Source organism: Camellia sinensis, unplaced genomic scaffold, assembly GCF_055761805.1.
Source record: "Camellia sinensis isolate YWXY unplaced genomic scaffold, ASM5576180v1 Unanchor1, whole genome shotgun sequence".
Lineage (NCBI taxonomy): Eukaryota > Viridiplantae > Streptophyta > Magnoliopsida > Ericales > Theaceae > Camellia > Camellia sinensis.
The window spans coordinates 26,914,988-26,938,505 of NW_028128987.1; the positions used below are offsets into that span (position 1 = coordinate 26,914,988).

Here is a 23,518-nt window from a genome sequence, read left to right on the forward strand (position 1 = left end):
ATTCATCTTCTCCAAGTGCTACCATCAAAACCTACACCATTCGGCGGTGATATTCTGACGATAATGGTGACCAATAATTCGATTGAGTAAAAGTTTTTCCGGCAACTATAACTTCATAAGACGAGATGAATACAACAATGTAAGTTTAGAAGAGATTCAGAACTTTGATGGTGTTCTCAGCTCGATAGAGGTTGACGTTGTAAAGGTAAGTTTCTTGAAAAATATGGCAAAAATGGTGAAAACTCATATTTTTTTTTTAGTACTGAACTCTCGAACATATGAATAAAATTCGGAGAACACAGGTCCAAACATTACTTATTTGTTCGAGAACAAATAACCAAACATTATTTATATGTTCGACATTTTTTGTTCTGAAAATATGAATTTTTAAGGGTGTGAGGGTGTGTATTTTAGTAGGTGTGGTTTTTTGACAAGTATATTTTTGATATTATTTTAGAGGATAAAAGAAATTTTAAGAGTTTTAAAATTTATAAGTGAGATTTAAAAAAAATAAGATGTCAAAAATAATAAATTGGGTGTTAATAGTATTACTCAATTGAAAATCATAAGTGTTTGTTTTGAGAAGAGATGTGCGCGGACGGCGTGGAAATAGGATTATCTCAAAAAGCCAGTGTAATTTCAGAAAACTCAGGGGGAGGTGTCTGTAATTTTAACAAACTTCAAGGGAGATGAGTGTAAGTTAACCTTTTTATTTTGTTGGTAATTTTGGCAAAGGATTTGATGAGAGTTGGGTGGCTCAAGGGTGGATAGAGGGAAAGATGGAGGCGTTGAAGGTACTGAGCGTTTCATCTCAGCCATGGAAGCACCTCATCAACTTGGCCTCTGCTTCTTCTTCCACCACCATTAGAAGAACATCCTATTCCTTCTCCTCCTCCTCCTCCTCCTCCTCCTCATCCAGGTTCATCGTTCGCTGCTGCACCTCTTCATCCTCCTCTTCCTCCTCCACCACGGCCACCACCAGAGTCGGCGGCCGCAACCGGAGGTCCTCCACTTCATCGCCGTCGTCTTCCACATCCGACAGAGACGCCGTTCGCGCTATCCGTCTCAAGAAGGTAGTAAAAATAACTAATAATATTGTCGCAATTCAATTCAATTCTCTCTCTCTCTCTCTCTCTCTCTAACTAAACAACTACTACAACAATAATAATAATAATTGTGTATTGGATTTTGAGATATGTAGCAATGCAATGCAATGCAATTGTCAATTTAGGTTATCAGTTTTTGAAATTTTAGTAACACGGTACTATACTTACAACAGTGTTTTAAGAAATTCAACACTGGGAGAAGAGGCCGCAATCATGAAAAGTGCGCAATCTTTTTATTATCAAGTTAGAAAATCAAGATTAAAGAAATGAAAAACCCTTCCCTCTGCTGTTTAATCAGAATCAGAAGAGTGAGCTTTTCTCAATGTGTTGGCATTTCAGTGCACCTACCCGTCTGCCTTTACGCAAGTTTTGTGTATTATTTTGAAAATGATGCTACCTTCCACCAGTGTTTTGCAAACAAGTTAAAAAAGCAGCGTCATTTATGCTGTGTTTGGTTCACTGGTTCCGGTACGGATTTGGAAAAGAAAATGAAAAAGATGGTGAAATGTGAATGAAATATAACTACATTTCATACATTTTTTTCTCTTTCTCTATTCAAATCCCTTCCAAAATCCATGACCCAAACACAGCTTTAGAAGGTTGAATCAGTGCATCACACTAGTAGTAACATTTTCATTTTTTGAATATTTGGATTACATCAGGCAGCTACCAATCTCACTCAATTCGACAAAGTGTGTTATCACAATTATAGACCAATTATTCCGATTACAGTCTAGATACTGTGAATTCTTAGGTACTTGTTTGAATTCACACTCATAGCTTCAATTTCATTGAGAATTTTTCTGCAGTTTTTTTTTAAAGGAAATGTACAAAATATTCACAATATCATGATTTGTCTTAGTTGTAACTGCAAAAGGGTCAGAAAAAGTAGCTTAGGATTACTATCCCCAAAATAACCATTAGGGTTATTGATTGTTTGAGTTGCAATGGCATCATAGAAAAGTAACGCATTTGTTTTGCAGGTTGAAGAATTGAGGATCAGGGGCTTTGAGCCCTACGCTTATAAGTGGGAAAGGACTCATACTACTAATCAACTGCAAGATATATATAGGCATCTGAGCAGTGGTGAAGAATCAAATTGTGAGAGTGATTTCGTATCTGTTGCAGGAAGGATTGTGGCTCGTAGGGCTTTTGGAAAGCTTGCTTTTTTGACTTTAAGGGATGATTCAGGGACTATACAGGTTTGTTTAGTGCATGTGATTTGGTTCTGATTTTATTATTTTTTATTGAGAGATTTGGCCTCAGGCCCTTTTTATGGACTTATTTGAGCTTTTCCTATCAAAGATATCTTAACTCATCCAGTCCCATTTGTTTCTATATCCTGAAATTACCCTTCACACTAATATTGTACTTCCCATCACTCCTTTGGCACCCTCACAATCGGAAACCCCTCTTGCCATCTTGTTTATATATATTTACTGTGTTTTTTTTTTTCACAAGAAAATTGAGGAATTTAATCAGTTTTTAAAATGGTACTTTAAGTGTTTAAAAATTTATGGTGAGACTTAGTGGAGGTTTGGCAAATACTTTTGTAGCTACTTATTTGTTTATTTAAATTTTATTTATTTGTTTTGATCTTTTGAACTTTTTTTTTTAATTGTAATTTGTGTCCAATATTTTTTTACTTCTTAGGTTCTGTTAGAGTAAACGATCCAATTTTTTTTAAAAAATTGGTTCAAATTTGGAAAAGGTTCATGAAAAACATGGCTGTGTAAATCTTTTGAACAATATTGAGAAGTATGATGAGTGATAACCACAATAAGAGCTCTTACAGTACCTTTCAAGCCAATTCCCCTTTGTATACACAATAGAACATGAGACACAATTATTAATTATACAATAAAGATCAAGGACTATACTTCTAATAATGGTCCTTACAAGAGGCTCACAAAAAAATTACTCTTTTATTTTTACATAAGTTTATATTCAATATGGATCTTTTTGATATATCTCGACAAGAAGGTTAAAAAAATATAATATTTTGAAAATGAATCTGTAAAATGAAAACTACAATATTTTAAAGTTTAAAAGACTGTCACATTAATGCCATAGGTGTGCAATTCCTTTGGTAGATAACTTTTTAGACGTGCATCTTATGTTATTAAGGGTATACTTAGGTTATGATAGCAATTTAAAATGGGACTTTTACCAAACCAAACCAAACCAAACCAAGATTTAAGTCCCATCAAATGGGGTCGGCTATATGAATCCTCCTTTTCCACGCGGCTCTATCAAAAGCTATAGTCAAATTAAGCAGAGCCATATGTCTATTTACAATGCTAGCCAACATTAATCAAGGCCTACCCGATCCCCTAACACTTCTATCTACCGTCATTGTATCGCATCTCTTCACTACTCCCTCTGTTAGTCTTCGTTGAATACAACCAAACCATCTCAATCGATTCTCTCTCAACTTATCTTCTATCGGTACTACTTCTACCTATTCTCGAATACACTCATTTCTAATTCTGTCTTGTCTAGTTTTACCGTACATCCATCTTAGCATCCTCAGAAACACTCATCTTATCTATATATTGTTTCTTGGTTGTCCAATGCTCCGTCCCATACAACATTGCTAGTCTAATAGCCCTTCTATGGAACATTCCTTTTAGTCCAGTGGGTATTCGTTTATCGCACAGTACCCTAGATGCACTTCTCCACTTAAGCAATCCTGCCTTAAGCCTATGAGCCACATCCGCATCAATCTCCCCCGCCGTTGTGGTAATATACCCTAAATAACGAAAATGTTCATTTTTAGGTAGTTCTTAGTTCTCAAGCTTCAATTCTCCTTTGCTTTCATTATTACTATTACTAAATTTACACTCCATGTACTCTGTTTTAGTTATGCTTATTCGAAATCCTTTAGATTCAAGTGCTTTTTTCCAAATCTCCAACTTTGTGTTAACTCCTTCTTTAGTCTCATCAACTAACACGATATCATTTGCAAAAAGCATACGCCATGGCACGTCATCCTAAATATTTCTCGTCAACTCATCCATAACTCAAGCAAAGAGATAAGGACTTAAGGTAGATCCTTGGTGTAACCCTACAGTAATAGAAAATTCATTTGTCTCTTCAGCAGGCGATCTAATAGTGGTTACCACCCCTTCATACATGTCCCTAATCACATTAATGTAATATTTTGTCACTCATTTCTTCTCTAACACCCACCATATTATATCCCGAGGCAATCTATTATATGTTTTCTCAAGGTTGATAAACACCATATGAATATCTCTTTTCTTTTCTCAATACTTTTCTATTACTCTCCTCAAAAGATAGATCGTTTCCATTGTTGACCTGCTAGGCATAAATCCAAATTGATTCTCTGACACTTCTGTTACGTCTCGCAATCGGCGTTTCATCACCCTCTCCACATTTTCATTATATGACACATTAGTTTGATTTTTCTATAGTTGTTGCAATTCTAGACATCTCCTTTATTCTTATAGATTGGCGCTAAAATACTCTTCCTCCACTCATCTGGTATGTTCTTAGTCAACAAAATTTTGCTAAACAACTTAGTCAACCAAGTAATCCCTTTTTTATCCAAACACTTCCAAACTGCAATAGGGATATCATTGGGTCATAAAGCCTTATTTGATTTCATCTTCTTAAGTGCAATCTCCACTTCAAAGTTCATAATCCTTCGATAGAACCTATAGTCTGGGTTTATTTCGTATTACTGGCTATTTTTTCCCTTATTGACGTTCTTCCATGTTCCTCATTTAATAGTTTCTCAAAATAGTTCTTCCATCTCTCCTTAATCTCTTCATCCTTTACCAACACCTTAAAATCCTCACTCTTTATGAACTTAACCTGATTAAAATCTCTTGTGTTCCTCTCCCGTATCTTAGCAAGTTTGTATACTCTCTTTTCTTCCTCCTTACTATCTAGTCTAGTGTATAGGTCATCATATGCTTTCAACTTAATCTCTCTCACTACTTTCTTGACCTCCTTATTAGCCAATCTATAGCTCTTAAGGGTTTTCCCACTTCTATCCTTCTGTCACTTTTAAAGCACTCTTTTTTTTGCCTTAACTACTGCTTGAATCTCTTCCCTCCACCACCAAGTTTCCGTAGAGCTGGGTCCTGTTCCTTTCTACTCTCAAGCACTTCCCTTGATATTCTCCTCATACAATTGGCCATCTAGTTTCACATAGTGTTAACATCATCTTCCAAATCTCAAGTACCTTCCTTATCCATTTTATTCTTAAATAATTATAGTTTATCCCCTTTTAGGTCCCACCATCTCGTCGTACGACACCTACCATCCTTCCTAGCTTGATATTGTCCTTTAAAATATAAATCTAGTACTAAAATCCTAAGTTGAGAGGCCAGGCTCTCTCCAGGAATCACCTTACAATTACTGCATTTTAAGCGGTCCACTTTTCTCACTAAAAAGTAATCTATTTGGCTCTTAATTGACCGGTTTTTAAAGGTTATCAAATGCTCCTCTCTTCTTATACATAGTATTGGCCACCACCAAGTAGGGCTTCAAATGAACCGAGCTGTTCATGAACAAGCTCGACTTGGCTCGTTAAGGGCTCGGCTCGTTTAATAAACGAGCCGAGCTCGAGCTCGAATATTAGGCTCGTTTAGTAAATGAGCCGAGCTCGAGTTTGCATAGGTTCGGCTTGTTAAGCTCGGCTCGTTTATCTTTATTTAAATTATATAATAAATATATTATTTATATATTAAAAATATATAAATAATATTTTTTATTTAAATATTTATATTTAAATAATATGAATAATATTAAAAAAACATTATCGAGCCGAGCCGAGCCGAGCTCAGAGTTTCATTAAAATTAACGAGCCAAGCAGAGCTCGAGCCCAGTTCCTTATCGAGCCGAGCTCGAGCTCAATAAACGAGCTCGATAAGTAAACGAGCCGAGCTCGAGCTCATCAAAGCTCGGCTCGACTCGGTTCGTTTGCAGCCCTACCACCAAGTCAGAAGTCTACGCAAAATCTAAGATACTCTCTCCAGCCTCATTTCTATCGCCAAAACCGTATCCACCATGCACCCTTTCATAGCCTAGTTTATCTATGCCTACATGGTCATTAAAATCTCCACCTATAACTAAGTTCTCTCCTACTGGTATCTCCTATAAGATCTCATTCATTTGCTCCCAAAAATCCCTCTTAGTTTGGTCATCTAATCCTATTTTTAAGTGTTAAAAACTTATGGTGGGACTTAGTAGAGGTTTGGCAAATATTTTTTGGGCAATTTTGTTTATAAAAATTTAAATTATTTTTATTTTTTAGGTCCTATTAGATTAGACGACCTTACTAATTTTAAAAAATCGGCCAAATTTGAGAAAAGTTCACAAAACACACAAAAGACAAAAGAAAGTTGGGGGTTGTTTGGGATGAACTATATAAGTGCACTTTTTGACTTTTTAGATAAAAAAGTAGAGGAAAAAAAGATGATTGTTTGGAATAACCTTTTGACTTTTTACAAAAAATTGTGTATAAAATATTGTATAAAATAGCAAAATTACCGTATTACCCCTATGGTCTATGCGTACTGAGAGTGACACTGAAGGAATCGTACGAATTGCTTTTAAATGAGATGGTGCCTTGCGAAGATATATATATAGGATGAGGCTTCCCTCCAGTCACTGTTGGGCCCGTGGGGGCCCACCACGGGTCTTGTTTCGATAATTTGAACCGATCAATGTGTAAAACTCGTCGAGTACTATGTGTTTGTAAAAAATCACGTTAATCGGATATCGATAGCTATTTGATCAAATCAGTTTTGTATGGAAAAAAATGGATGGTGAAAAATAAACGGCTGACAAAAATCTGATTTGATCACATAGCTATCGATATTCGATCAACGTGATTTTTTACAGGCATATGATACTTAACGAGTTTTATACATTGAACTGTTCGGATTATCAAAACAAGATCCGTGATGGCGCCCATAGGCCCTACAGTACCCTCCAATTCGATGAATATATATATCTAATTTTTTCATAAGATATATGCAAAGTACCCCACCGGCCCACACATTAGCTTGTACCATCACCGGAGGGTACAATTTTGGCTGGTATTTTTTTTTTGGGCACTTTTTTGGTGAATAATGATAACTTTTTGGTCTTTTTAATAACTTTTTGCCTTTTTTAGGTTTACCCAAACACCTACTTAATTTTGACTTTTCTTTGTGTCTTTTGTGAACTTTTTTTCAAATTTGATCTATTTAAACTTTTTTTTTTAAGGCCTTTTAGTTGAGAAGGATCTAAAAAGTAAATTTTCTGACAAAATTTAAAAAAGGTTTACTAAAGTAAAAAATGTTTGGTAAGAAATGTGGCTAAAAAGCTGTTGCCAAACAACCACTTAACCTCAGATAAGTTCATGAAATAGGACTGTTCAGTAATTTAGGCGGTGTTTGATAAAACTAAAAGTTGAAAAATAAGTTTTAAAAATTGAATTATGAATTTTTTAAGCTAAAAAATTGTTTGATAATTGTTTTAAGTGCTGAACTAAAATAAGTTATTTTATACTCACAAGATGAAATTTGAAATTTGTTATTTTCAAATTTTTTGTTCCAATTTTTATATTGTGGTGGTGAGGTGGTCGCTGTGGCGGTGACAGTGGTGGCTATGGTGCCAACGGTGTGGAGGAGGGATAGTGGTTTTGGTGATGGTGAAGCGGTGGTGTAGTGGAGGTAGAGAGGGAGGGATGGTGTAGTAGAAGTGGTGATCGTGGTGGTGGAAAGATGGTTGGCAATGGTGGTGGAGGTAGAGGGTTGTGATAGTCATGGTTGTGGTAGCGGTAGCAACGATCATGATGCTGGTGTGGTGGTAATGAAATGATGGTGGTGCTTGTGGTGGCAATGGTGTTAGTAGCGGCGATGGTCATAACCATAGCAATAGCGGCGGCGGCGGTTATGGGGGTGTAGTAGTAGTGGTGATGGTTGAGGTGGTGAGATCAAAACGATACATGTTGATACTTATGCATAAGTAGTTATAAATCAGTCGACATTAAGGCCAAGTTTGGGAAGACTAAATAAGTGTACTTTTTGACTTTTTATGAAATATGGGTTGAATTTGGGTTGGGTTTGAAGTGATGTGTTAGAGAGGTAATGTGACTTAAATGAGATGATGTGACTTAAATAGGATAGTGACTTTTTGACTTTTTAGATTTTTTGGAAGATGCCAAACTTGGCCTAAGTAAGAATCCTATTTCTTAAACTTTTCTTACCTTTTAGCTTTCATTTTAAGAGTCACTTAATTTTTTAAGTGATACTAATTATGATTATCGAACATGTTTAATTGATTCTAATTTAGAAGATTAAGTTCTAAGTGCTGAATTGGGTTATCAAACACTACCTTAGTCTTCTTTAAGAATTCTAATTGTGACTTGAAATGGGTTTAGTGGTCAAAGCTCTTTACTAGATGCATTATGATATTGGTCGCATAATATATATTTATATGTATATACATATATGTAAACTTTAATAATTTTATTCAACTTACTCTAATGTTTTTAATTGCCCAATGAATGATTGAGATATATGGAATTTATTGCTTAGGATGAAGCAATGAACAGGGATCATCTATAGACAGGCTAACAGATTACTTCGTATAAAAGCTTGCTCATTTGACTTGGACTGTGAGGGGATAAGAAATAAGTTTACTTATTTGGTTATTGTCATTTAAATTTAGGACAATTACCTCAGCCATGACCTAATTCATCTATATATTGATTTCTTCTTGGGTTTGTTTTTGTTTTTTGCTTTTCTTGAGTGTGTTTTTTTATGTGGAATTCTCCTATAGCATTGCACTAAAATTATCAATTTTTGGTTTAAGCTTTATTGTGAGAAGGAAAGGCTTGAACACGATCAATTTGAACAGTTAAAGACACTTGTTGATGTTGGTGATATACTTGGTGCAAGTGGATCAATAAAGCGTACAGAGAAGGGTAACTTTTCAACTGTCCAAGTTTATATTAGTTGCAATTTTCAGTCTTAGCCAAAAAGTCAAAAAGCCACTATAAGTTGTCACATCACTCTCTCTACTTTTTTGCACATTTTTTTGTAAAAAAACAAAAAGTTACCAAAATAGCCTGTTCTCGAAGGAGAGCTTTCCTTAACCTATAAATTGGGAGAAATCTGGAAGATAGATATTTTGTCACTTTGTTATTGTTTACTTCTTTTCAGTAGCTTATTGTGCAAAGAAAGAAGTATACTTTTGGCAGCTTAAAGCATGTGTGTAGTTTTTTGCATCATCTGTTAGGTAATTGAGGACACAAAATGAAATGGTTTTCTTTTAATTCTGACTGCCAAAAGTTCCAACCTTCTTCATTCGGAATCTCTCAAAACACATGAGGTTTGGATAGAGTTCCATGCTTATGGCTAGAATCATTGATCTTCCTGGTGCCAATTCTTAGATCCTCCAATGAAAACCAAATAACTTGACAATAGGCAGACCACTAGTTAGGAGTTACTCACTTGACACATGATTTTATTTTATTTTTGTTAGGTAAATGAATGAACTTAAACGGAGGGGGATAAATGTAGGAGGGGAGTAGTTGAACAATGCGCACCCAAGGAAGACCAAAAGAGAGGAAGCAATGTGACCTTTTTGACTGTCTTCTTTGAAAAACTTACAGATCCTAGGAAATGAACTGTACTGGAAACAACTCTCCAGGAATCATGTCTTACTCTGAATTTTTCAGACTGCACTTCATGCATAGTATAAATTCTATTCAACTACTTAGAATGGGAAGGTGGATCATGTATTTGTACCTTGTGGAACAATTAGGTTGCAAGGTGTAGCTTTCTTTTGTAACTTAGGAACTCATCCTCCTTGCTAACCCTGTCTTGCTCAAGAAGACTTATGCTAAAATAATCTTATCTCATTAACTGCTGTGTGCGTTGTCCAATGATGGAACATTTTCTTGTCATGTTTCTTGAAATTTTGTGCTCGGTCAAACTACCATTCTTTCAATATTTTTTGAGTGCGTTTCGGTGAATCTATGGGGAAACATTGGAATTTTGTTTTTTCAATTTCCTTTCATGTTAGTTTCCCACAAAAACAAAAATGTTTTGGTTATTTCAATGGAAAAGAAACACATGCAGCGTTTGACTCAATTAGTTGGGGTGGCTACATGGATCCATTTCCTCCAATTGGTTCTAATTGCTAATATTCTTAGTTAAATTTAAGATAGTCACATATTTTCTTTTCAACTCAAACCAAGTCTCCTAGGCCATTCTTTATTTCTTTTACTACCCTCTTTATGGATCAAATCACTCATCCTTACAGGCACATTGGTTAGTCTGCAATGCACAAAAATAGCATCTCAAATGGCATTCCCTCATCTTATCTTTAATTGGAAGCACTTATAACTTCCTAATTGATTTATTTCTTATTTTATCTTCTCTTGTAACTTGGCTCATCCATTTCAGCATTCTCATTTCACTAGCACTCATTTTTTGAACATGTTTTTTTTTTCCTTAACTACCCAATATTACCATATATCTTAACAAGTCTTATAGCAGTCCTATTAATTTTTTTCCATCCAACTTAAATAAGAATTCTACGATTACAAAACCATTTGGTGCATCTCCTTAAATTATTATTTTTGGATCAGCAATGAAAGAAGTTTTATTAAAAAGAAAAAGAGAAGTGCAAGGGACGATGAGGAGTCCTCCTTGATTACACAAAGAAGCAAATAAAAGTCCACCAAAACAAACAGATACAAAAGACTGTGTCGCATGCCATCTTCCAATCTCTAGAAATAAAAAATAGTGGAATCCCTCTAAATGGAGGGGCCACCAAAACCCAAAAAGATGCCAAACTACAAACTTTAACCCTCATAGAATCCAAATTTCTAAATTTATCTTAAAAAATCCTTGCATTTCTTTGCAACCAAATTGTCCAGAATATCGCACTTCCCACGCTACGTCTTCAATCTCTCAATTTTTATGAATAACTGACCAAGATATTGAAAATGGTTACTCTTAGTTAGCTCATGCCCATAATTTTTTTACTCCATTTTCATCCCTATTTATATTTTTGCCAAAGTTACACACTTATGTAATTTGTCTTAGTATGGTGCAATTCTGTAAAAACCTCCACCTTCTTTAAAATGTCCTGAATAGTTTCTGTAGGTTGTCCATCGGTTCAATGGTAAAAACCTTGGCCTAATAACCTTGAGGTTATGGGTTCAAGTCACGGGACAACCACTTTGTGCACTATGCCAAAGGTTAGGTGTGCACCCAATCTTTCTCCTCCCAAACATACATTAATGTGTTTTAATTGGGCGTTGTTGTTTTTAGTTTGTATTACTTAGCCTAAATTCACTAGATTGTAAAATATTCTCCACAATTTAAGCTTAAAGTTTACCTTTTCTTTTGTTTCATCAACTAAGTTATTGTTTAGAAATAACATATGCATGAGATATCTGTTAAAATTTACCATCACCTACCACACACTTACCATCACCTACCACACACTCACCTACTACACTCACCTACCACCACCATCCACTACACCTACATCTATATAAGGAACCATTTGTAATAGACAGAATAATAACAATACATCAATCAATAATATACATCAATTTATTTTACATGGTATCAGAGCTATAGGTTAAAGATCTCGGTGTTCTTCGCCTTCCGGCGGGCGGCAACCTTGCCTTGACCGCCCGCCGGATCTCAACCACTTCAAACCTCCCTCTCCCTCTCGGCACCTCACTGAAACACCCTACCATGATCATCACTCAGTCAATTATTACATGAACTGAACCTGGGGCATGACACTGCTTCAGCACCAGAAATGCTTCCTTCCCCAGAAGTCAATCTTCAATCAGCCAAAAATTTCGATGTAAATGAAAGTCTATTACATGAACTGAACCTGGAGCATGACGAGGTGTTGCAAGAGAAATCAGTACCTAATACTACTGAATCGGCCAAAATTCCAGTTTGTTCGATGGGAGATAAACAGTTTTTGCCATTCATATCTCCACCATCACAGTCTTTTGCAACATTTCCGGCAACATTTCCTGTGAGACAGAGTGAGCCACCTATGCCCTTGTCGAGGACCAAAAGTGAAGCCAATGTAGATTTGCAGGATGTGTTGGCTGCAGCTCAGACTGCTGCTGAATCAGCTGAACGTGCGGCAACTGCTGCCCGCTCAGCAGCTAGCCTTGCCCAGCTCAGAATTAGTGAACTCGTCAAGAAAAAGAATGACCAGATCTCTGATAATAGCAGTGAAAATCCATTTCACATGGACACTTCTCAGTCTCCTACAATGGATAACCCTCATCTCTTTCATCAAAACCCACAAGCCTCCGCCGCCTTCGCCAACGCCGTCGGCTGATCATCCGCTGTCACCGATGGCAGAATCCTCATCCTCCCTTTGGCCTCTGTATAACCCAATTCATACCAGATCGAACTCGACGCAGTGTTCCCAAATCGATGCAGAGTCATCCGAGACGCCTCAACATGCTCAGGCGAAAGCTGCAAATTTTTCTCCAGTTCATCAATAAACGCCCTCATCACCATCACTGCTGATGACCACGGCTTGACCCGCCTCAAAACCATCCCAGACTACCTCGACTTAGAGCTCAAGCAACAATCTGTGCTCCGTATAAGATTGCAGTTACTCTCTTTCAGGAAATCGGGAGACTGCAGAAAGTCCAAGGCCAGGCCAACCTCTCTTCTCTCTCCTATCACCCAACTTTCTTTTTATTATTTTATTTCATCTTTCAATTCACACTTTCCACCCCCACAATCTATTTTTTAATCAACCTACTATCTTTTTTTTTTTAATCAACATCGCCGCAGAGCTGCAACACCTTTCTCAGATAAACACCTTCTTTTTAATCACTTTACATGACACTCCCCTTTAATCTTTTTTTTTTAATACCCCACTCACCTTTCTTTTCTTTTCTTTTAATCTCTATATATATATATATATATATATGTTTCTTATCATCTATACACTCACCTTTCATCTTTTTTTTAATACTCCCCTCCACTTTCTTTCTTTTATTTTATTTTATTTATTTCTTTATTTTATTTATTTATTTTTTTTTATTAAAAAAAAAAAAAAAAAAAAAACCCGAAGCAGAAGAAGACGACCTGCACACCAAACCATCTTTTCTTCATCTCAGGGATCAACCCTGATCACATTTTTTACACAAAAAAAAAAAAAAAAAAAAAAACAACACAAAAAAAAAAAAAAAAAAACAACAAAAAAAAAAAACAAATACAACAAAACACATCCACAGGCGGGATTTTTTCTTCTCTACTCTGCCGCCGGTCTTTTCTTCTTGCCCCCGTCCTGGGCGGCCCTTGACGGTGCTGCCTCCGTGTTTTCCACGCTGCCGAGTACGTTCACTCCCCCATACTCCTCCACTGCAGCATATGGCGGACCTCCAAATCGGAACATCACGGTGGCCTTCCGCTTCAGCTCCTTGTTTTCTGTCTTTAGCACACTTATCTCTGCTCGCGCATCCTTATACATGCGTTGGAGCAGAGCCAGCTGGGAGTTTAATTGCTGCACCTCATTTGCCCTACTCTGCAGCCGGTTCGACAAGTTTGTAACCGCAGTCATGGTTTCCACACATGACTTCAAAGTATACTGATTGGCCTCCACATCCGACTGCACTGCCATTCTTTGCTCCACAGACCGCATAGGAAAGTTCAACGGAGCAAACTCCGGGGCACTTGGTTGAGGTTCCAGTGCCACCGCACCAGTTATTTCTCTTGTGGGCTCGTTCAGTTCTGGAAAGAGCGTGAGCAGACCACGGGACGAGGAGGCCATGTTTTGGGTAGCTGGACGTGAAGAAGAGGCCATGTTGCTGAGTGTTTCAGAGACGGGTTGGTTACAGCGTATTACAGAGTTTCTCTCTCAGGCAAGGAAGAGTTTTTCAGAAGATTTTAGCAGGTTTTCTGCCTCAGCCTCCGCATTGATTTATATAGAACATGACGAAGCGGCAGACACGCGCATCATGCGCCGCTCGACGCTCGCCGACAATATGGGCGCGCCTTTTGATGGCACGTCTTTTGATGGCACGCCTTTTGATGGCACGCCTTTTTGAAAGATTGGGCACACCTTTTGAGGGTGCGACTTTTTAGGGGTCCGACAAGACTCTGTAAACTGTCCCGACATTGATTCCGGTTAGTTTCTACAAGGGTCCGACAAGACTCTGTAAACTGTCCCGACATTGATTCCGGTTAGTTTCTACACGGGTCCGACAAGACTCTATAAACTGTCCCGACATTGATTCCGGTTAGTTTCTACAAGGGTCCAGCAAGACTCTGTAAACTGTCACAACAACTGTCACAACATTGTCTGCTACAACGGTCCGACATGACCCCATACACTGTCTTCTACATCGGTCTGACACCACCATACAGTGTCCTCTACAACGTTATGACACCCCCATACAGTGTCCTCTACAACGTTATGACACCACCATCCAGTGTCTTCACCAATGGTCTGACACGACCATACAGTGTCTCCTATCCTCTTTTATTTTTATGTATTTTCTTGTTTTGTAACTCTCTCCAAACTCAAGTTGGTTAGTTCCTATCCTCCTTGAGTTTGCGGGGGGCTGTTAAAATTTACCATCACCTACCACACACTTACCATCACCTACCACACACTCACCTACTACACTCACCTACCACCACCATCCACTACACCTACATCTATATAAGGAACCATTTGTAATAGACAGAATAATAACAATACATCAATCAATAATATACATCAATTTATTTTACAATATCCACTGAATGTCCCTAGTTAGTTCATCTACAATTAATGCAAAAGGGTAAGGACTTACAATTGATCCTTGATGTAAAACCTATTGTTATTGGAAATTCAATTGTTTCTCTCCTTAGTATTTTGGCACCAGTCATGGCTCAAGCGTACTTGTCTTTAATTACATCAATATATCTAGCTGGTACAATGATACTCCTTTTCCAAAACTTTGCACATTTTTTTTTCCTAGGAATCTTAGCATATGTGTGTATTTTATTTTATTTTTTCTTCTAATTTTTATTTTTAATTTTTTTAAATCAGTAAAAATCATATGAAGGTACTTGTTCTTTTTCTTGTATTTTTCATTAGTCTCAGAATTAGAAAAATAGCTTCCATAGCAGTATCTCCTAATCACAAAACAAGCAAGTTAGAAACCTCAATGCCTAGTTTATGGGCTTCATTAATTAGTCCTTTCCTTGAAATGCTTTAACATGAATAAGTGCAAAATTCTGTACAAGGAGAATTTTTGAGTTTTGACTGTGGACGAACTCTGGCCTATTTTGTTTCCCCCCCCCCCCCCCCTGAATTAAATGGATGTGACCTGATGAGCCTAACACAGCCTTGGTGACCATTTTATTCCTTAATTTGCTTTTCAGGGGAGCTTTCAGTTAATTTGAATTCATTTTCAATTCTTTCAAAGTCTCTACTACCACTGCCAGACAAGTATCATGGTCTAACTGATGTGGATAAGCGCTACCGCCAACGGTGAGTTCATAGTTTCTCTTTTTTCATTGTCAGACATCCATGTATAACATGATGAGACATTGCAATGATATTGATGTAGGAATCCACTGGACTTGGTAACATAGACAAGACATTTGAATCTGAAATAGTTTTTTATAATTGTCCTCGAAAGAATAATTTTTATTTGCATGGGTGTAAAACCTTCCTGCAGAAGTTTATTTTTTCCGAGTTTTATTTATATATATAAATAGTTCTCTGTCTTTTTTTCTTTCAAGTTTTTGTAATCTCTTTTCACTTATTTCATAAGATAACATTAATGAAAATAGAAAATATTGATTAGAACCAAAGTTGTCAATTGAAAAGCCCAACCCACACTTTTTCTTAAAACTCAGGTATTAAGGAGAGAGAAACTGGAGCCTTATAAGGCAACTCCAGGTGATGTGGGACACATTCCAACACACCCTCCTGGACCACAACATACAGTAGCCGGACAAACGGCATACCAATCACAGGCCCAATCAAGCTTTGATACTGTTAAAATTTACCATCACCTACCACCAATTTACCATCACCTACCACCACCTACTCCTCACCTACTCCTCACCTACTACACTCACCCTCTCCTATATAATGAGCCACTCACCATTTGTAATATACACAACAATCTTGTAATACATCAATCAATAATATACATCAATTTATCTTACATGGTATCAGAGCTTTGTTAAGAACCTCGTATTTTCGCTTCCCCGGCGGGCGGCAGCCTCGCATTGGCCGCCCGCCGGCCCTCTCATCTTCCAACTAATACAACTCCTCCTCTCTCTTTTTCTCTCGGTGTGCAGGGGAGGGAGAACAACCCCACAACACACAAGCTTCCTCTCTCTCTCTGCGCAAGTCTTCACCACTTCGTGCGGAGTCTTCATCGTCTGTATCGGTACTCGAATCCCTATGGCCGAAGAAGCCCCATCATCACAGACCCAATCGGGTTCGGATCCTGATCCGTTACAGTACTGGTGCTACCACTGCGACAAACGGGTCTCCATCCGACGTGGTCTGTCACGAGTGCAAGAACGGCTTCGTCGAGTCCATCGCCGCCGCGAACCCCTCCCCTCCGCCGTCCCGAACCTCCGATCTCGTCGACGAGCCTTACTTCGGCTCCCAGTTCCTGTTGATGGCTCCACAGGGTTGATCAACCACTTGCCCAAACTGATTACTAGACTCAACTGATTGACCTGCCTCATAAGACTCTGGCCACAACCGTTTAGGTGTAAAAGATGTGACTGGGGACAAGGGTGATGAAGGCGTAGAATTACCAGAATTACCACTTTGACTGCTTGCAACGTCAAAGATTCCAAATAATCCTGTTCCCGAACACTTTTTCTTCCTTTTCCTTCTACCCTTCTCTTTTCCAATTCTAACTGTGAGTTTACCGACTTTTGATGCTTCCCGAACATCAGAGTTCTCAACTGTGCTAGACTCTTGCAGGATACAAGATCCAAATGCCATTTCCTCTTGAGTTTGTCTCTGATTTTCAACAGTTGGATTAAGATGTTGAGCAGTTATCCCCTGTTTTGAAGCAACAACTTCACCATCAGGATATCTATTGACAGATTCAAGCATTGAGGTTTCCTCTTCTGGGGTTTCTGGTTCTGCTTCTCTAAAGAAGACCAATTCTGGGCCCCTTCATACGCATGGGGCGGCATGTTCTCTCTCCTCCCTTTTCTTTTTTTTTAATCACACCCTACCAAACGAATCTCCAGATATCTCCAAGTGGTCTGCAAAGGAGATATTACATTCTCCAAGTGGTCTAATTTTTTTATTTTTTTATTACTATTATTATTATATTCAATAATCACTGCACTCCACTTTCTTTTCTTTTTTTTTTTATCTTTATTTTATTCCCTCTTTTCCAAAGCAACCGAAAGTTGCACCCCCAATCATCATTATTTTATTTTACCTAACTTTTTTTTATTTTATATCTACTCAACTTTCTTTTCTTTTCATATATATATATATGTTTATTATCATATATTATTTATTTATTTTTTTTTTTTCATTCAAAAAAAAAAAAAAAAAAAAAAACACCATTGCAGGTTTTCTTTCTTTTTTTTTATTTCACTTTATTTTTCATCTTTTATTCCCTTCTTCTTTCTTTGCCCACACACAAAAAAAAAAACAAAAAAGAAACAAAAAAAAAAAAACCAACAAAACACACAGAGGCAGACACTGCACCCCCAACTCATTTTATTCATGTCGGGGCTCCCCCCGATCACCATTTTATACCACAAAAAAAAAAAAAAAAAAAAAAAAAAACACAAATCATAAACCAAAACACACCACACATCATTTTATTCATGACAGGGAATTAACCCCCATCACATTTCTACACAACAAAAAAAAAAAAAAAAAAAAAACAACAACAACAACAACAAAAGCTTTGTTTTCTTTTCTGCAGCGGCCACACATCGACCTCACTTCTTCTCTACTCTGCCGCCGGTCTTTTCTTTTTGCCTCCGTCCTGGACGGCCCTTGCCGTTGTTACCTCCGTGTTTCCCACTCCACTGGGCATGATCACTACTCCCTGCTCCTCCACTGCAGCATATGGTGGCCCTCCGAATCGGAACATCACGGTGGCCTTCCGCTTCAGCTCCTTGTTTTCTGCCTTTAGCACACTTATCTCTGCTCGCGCATCCTTATACATGCGTTGGAGCAGAGCCAGCTGGGAGTTTAACTGTTGCACCTCATTTGTCCTGCTCTGCAGCCGGTGCGACAAATTTGTGACCGCAGTCATGGTTTCCACGCATGACTTCAGAGTATACTGATTGGCCTCAATATCAGTTTGCACCGCCATTTTTTGCTCCACCGACCGCATCGGAAAGTTCAACGGAGCAAACACAGAGGTGTTTGGTTGAGGTTCACTGGCCACCGCACCAGTTATTTCTCTTGTGGACTCGTTAAGGTCTGGAAAGAGAGTGAGCAGACCACGGGAAGATGAAGCCATTTTCTGGACAACAGAGTGTTACAGAGTGTCTCTCTCAGGAATCTCTCTCAGAAAACAGAGTGTTACAGAGTATCTCTCTCAGAAATCTCTCTCAGAAAACGAAGAGTTTTTCAGAGTTTTTCTAGCAGGTTTTTTGTCTCTGCTTCCAAGCCTCAGCCTCTGCCTCAGTTTATAAAGACCCTGACGAAGAGGCAGACACGCGCATCATGCGCCTCTCGGTGCTCGCCGACAACTTGGGCGCGCCTTTTGATGGCACGTCTTTTGATGGCACGCCTTTTTATGGATTGGGCCCGCCTTTTGATGGCACGCTTTTTTGAAAACTTGGGCACACCTTTTGAGGGTGCGACTTTTTAAGGGTCCGACAAGACTCTGTAAACTGTCCCGACATTGATTCCGGTTAGCTCCTTCATGGGTCCGACAAGACTTTGTAAACTGTCCCGACATTGATTCCGGTTAGCTCCTTTAAGGGTCCGACAAGACTCTGTAAACTGTCCCGACATTGATTCCGGTTAGCTCCTTCATGGGTCCGACAAGACTCTGTAAACTGTCCCGACATTGATTTCGGTTAGTTTCTACAAGGGTCCAGCAAGACTCCGTAAACTGTCACCACAACTGTTACAACATTGTCTGCTACAACGGTCCGACATGACCCCATAAACTGTCTTCTACATCGGTCTGACACCGCCATCCAGTGTCCTCTACAACGTTATGACACCACCATCCAGTGTCTTCACCAATGGTCTGACACGACCATACAGTGTCTCCTATCCTCTTTTATTTTTATGTATTTTCTTGTTTTGTTACTCTCTCCAAACTCAAGTTGGTTAGTTTCTATCCTCCTTGAGTTTGCGGGGGGCTGTTAAAATTTACCATCACCTACCACCAATTTACCATCACCTACCACCACCTACTCCTCACCTACTCCTCACCTACTACACTCACCCTCTCCTATATAATGAGCCACTCACCATTTGTAATATACACAACAATCTTGTAATACATCAATCAATAATATACAACAATCTTGTAATACATCAATCAATAATATACATCAATTTATCTTACAGATACCAAATTGAAAAGCCCAGCCCACACTTATTCTTAAAACCCAGGTATTAAGGAGAGGGAAACTGGAGCCTTATAATCAGCACAGATGAGGCAACTCCAGGCGATGTGGGACACATTCCAACATCATTCCCATTACTGACACAATACCTTTTTTTTTCTTCCTTTTCTTTTCCCGTTAGTAACGGTGTGTTTTTGGGTACTGTTTCAGATTTATCCTTGCAAATATTATATATTTATTAAAAATATTACCCAATACCAAATAATTTTAGCATACCATGTTATCAAACAGAAGCATGTATTAGCATTCATCCAAGAACATTAAGCTAATTTATTCCCAAAACAAAAGATAAAAAGCAAGGTCTATTATAATATATAAAAATATTACCCAATACCAAATAATTTTAGCATAATATGTTAATCAAACAAAAGTATGTATTAGCATCATCCAAGAACATTAAGCTAATTTATTCCCAAAAAAAAAAGATGCAAAGCAAGGTCTATTATAAGGGTCAAAAGCACTAACGAAAAGCAATTATGAACGTCAAGATTTCTATGATAAGCTAAGCTCCACCTCAAAAACATATCTGAAATAAAGGGGCCATACTTTTCACTTGTTTTCAAAACATATAATTAAAACACGTGTGCACCAAACATGTTTTTGTAAACATGTTTCTGTTTTTGTTTTTTCCAAAAATAAATATAAACATGTTTAATATTTTCTGTAAACTAAACAGAGTAAATTGTAAACGTTACCAAATGGCACCTAGGTAAAGTGACTTCTGTTTGTCCAATCCAAAGAGCAGCAGACTAGTAATTGCAAGTTTCTAGCAGTATACCAAGAAGCAATGGCATTTCTCAAAAAAAAAAAAAAAGAAGAAAAATAATAAAAGCCAGCCAATATTAGTGGGCATTTTATATCAGGCATAAATAGTATATATGCATGATTTTTCTTTTCTATTCATAGACAAGCTAAAAAAAACCCAAGAAAGGAAAAGAAAAACAGATGCAGTTTGCTGGTTTGCATGCTGTGCCAAAGGGATGAGAAAAAACATAAATCCAAAATATAGAACAAACCATGCAAGTGAAAGATGGAAAACATAGATCAGGACACTGAACTACTGAGAGAGATAGATAGAGAGAGGTACTTCTTGAGACTAATAAGGCTGAAGAAGATTTTGGAAATTTGGAGTAGCAAATCATGCAAGTGAAAGAGGAAAGAGGTAAATGCCGCCCTTCACAAAATAAGATTTCTGTATTCTTTTGTCAACGAGTTCTATGCTGACAGAAGAGGGTTTTTCCGTACCAGGCTTGTTGCCAGTATTCACAATTTTGACTGGTATTTTTCGGTAAGAACGAAAACTCTGGAACTAGCTGAAAATATAGGCGATAAGGTATTACAAAATTACTATCCCTTTTTTTTTTTCAGGAATGATACTTACCGGCCAGCTGCCAGTATGGAACAATATCCGCAACATCAATTATTATTTTTGAACATATCCACAACATCAATTAGAATTGTAGTAGTTTACATTGACAGTGAGCAGTGAGTCATTATTTGCCAAAGCTGGATGGATATACTACCATCAGAGTCTTGTAAATGATATATCCACTGATAAATCACCTATATCTTTTTTTTTGATATGTCTAATTAAATTACCAATATTATAATTTATCAAAATTTTTTTTTTTTTTAAATTACCAATATTGTAGTAGTGTCAAATTACGTTTAGGGAATTGTTTTAATAGCATATTTGTACAAGTCTTATCACTAAAATTACTTTATTGAGGGCATGTATGGCATTGTAGGTCATTGCCGTTTCATAATAAATGAGACTGAATGGATCATTATGATTGAGATATATGAATTATCTTATTCTTGGGTAATTATTTATTTATTTATTTTTGATCTTGAGTGTGGGGATAGGGATTTATTTTCTGGATATGCAGCCTCAAATAGTCCATTTCTTCTTTAATGTATTTATCTAGTTAGTTACTTACTTGATTTTGCTTACGGCTGTTCAGAGTACTGGTAATCTGATTTGTACGCATCACATGTTAGCCTTCTCATACAATTTTTTCCATCTTAGACTCTTAGGATTTCTTTATTTAAGACAAATTGCAAATATAACTCTTCTTATTCAAATTGGTATAACGAGGTTCTAGTCTAGTGGGCTGTTTTAAACCTAATATAATTATTGTTGGAGCATCAAGTCTTAACTAGCTCCTCTGGGGAGAGTTGCATCTCTCTTTCCCTCTAGGCCTATTCTTATTTCTGCAAACCAACATTTTCTCGCTCCATACCTTTATTTTATTTTATTTTAAAGGCAATGGAAGAAAAATGTTTAGCTCTAGGTACTTGATGATTTTCTTGCTACTGAGCTGGGTACAACTTGAGATTTGGTGTATTGGCAGAGCATCATGCTCAATATTTTCTTAAATAAAACATGAATCCCTAACTATGAAGCACAAATACTTCAAAAAAGGTGCTGTACGAGTATTGGATATGTATCAGGCATCCGATACGGAGGAATATGTATCGGATACGGCAAATAAGTATCCGATTTTTTTTTTTTGATTTTTTTTTTTAAATTTCGGATACGGGAAGGATACTTGAGGGATCCGGCAGGATACGTGAAGGATATGCGAAATAAGTATCCAATTTTTTCTTCTAATTTTTTATATTTTAATATGGCAAATAAGTATACGATTTTTTTTTTCCAATTTTTTATTATTTTATATTTATATTTTTTTCAATAGTCAATACTCTCTGCTCTTATTCTTCTTTGTCTTCTTCGTCTTCTTCTTTTCCCCCCCCCCCCCTTATCTATTAGGCTACTTTATTTATTTTTTCTACACTATTTTAATGTAAGTATTTCTCTACCACATTTTTAATTTTATGAACTTTGATGTTAATATTTCTTTATTTAATAGGAATTCTTCTCTTTATTTATTAATTTGCTTTAGGTTTTATTTTCATGCATATTACATTATTAAAATTATAAAAAATATATGTATTTTTTTACGAATGTATCTCCACCGTACCTGTATCCTACTTTTTCAAATTTTGGCGTATCGCCGTATCTCGTATCTGTATCCGTGCTTCCTAGATCCCTAATAGTCACAGATAGTGTAATGGTTCTATTGCTTCCCATAAACCAACAATTTGATCCAATGCTTGAATGCCTTGATCATTGGAAAAATATGCTGAATGTCTAAAGTCAGCACCAGTTGAATTCACAGACTGAATTCTGAGCAGTGGCATGCAAATTCTAGGGCAAAAGTGACTAAAAGTGAAGCAGTCTACTCTTAGCATTTAGTTGATCATCTTGTGGGGAGACTAGCTTGCTCACTCTCCCATTGTACTTGTATTTAGTGAACTTAAAAAAGGATTTTATTAATGAGTGCCCTTAGGGTACTTGTTAAGAAGTTAAAATTGATTGTACACTCTGCATAAAAGTGCGTGTTATATAGAATGTACAACTATTTTATGCTTTGTTAATCAATGCCCTTAGAACACTTGTTAACAAAACACTATTAAAAATGATTGATTTCTTTTTTGGACAAGCAAATAAAAATAAAGTGGAAGTCAGGTTTCCAAGCTACTGCAGGGTGCCTATGCTTTCTTAATCCAAAATTGAATAGGGAGCATGCATTTAGCAATTTTGTAAGTCGGGTTTTCTTGTGCAATTCATGATGCTAGTTCTAGCTCTTCTCTTGTGATGAAATTAAATGTTTTGTCATGAGCTCTACTGTTCATTCTTGGAGACAACTACATAAGATTCTCAACAACTGAAATTTAATTTTGTTTCTGAATAGCTTTCTTTATTTGTTTGGGAAGTGTCTGTGAGCCCTA

At 37.1% G+C, this 23,518-nt stretch overlaps 1 protein-coding gene across 9 annotated transcripts in view; it reads left to right on the forward strand.

Annotated features, from left to right (window-relative positions):
* Positions 1-604: 604 nt before the first annotated feature.
* LOC114275129 (lysine--tRNA ligase, chloroplastic/mitochondrial) overlaps positions 605-23,518 on the forward strand; it is a 49,750-nt gene continuing 26,836 nt past the window's right edge. For all 9 annotated transcript variants that reach the window (XM_082910814.1, XM_082910812.1, XM_082910818.1 and 6 more), the window contains exons 1-4: positions 605-1,073; positions 2,090-2,308; positions 8,943-9,054; positions 15,509-15,617. In XM_082910814.1, the coding sequence (XP_082766940.1) occupies positions 780-1,073; positions 2,090-2,308; positions 8,943-9,054; positions 15,509-15,617 (734 nt within the window). In that variant the 5' untranslated portion in view covers positions 605-779. The remainder of the gene's footprint in view (positions 1,074-2,089; positions 2,309-8,942; positions 9,055-15,508; positions 15,618-23,518) is intronic.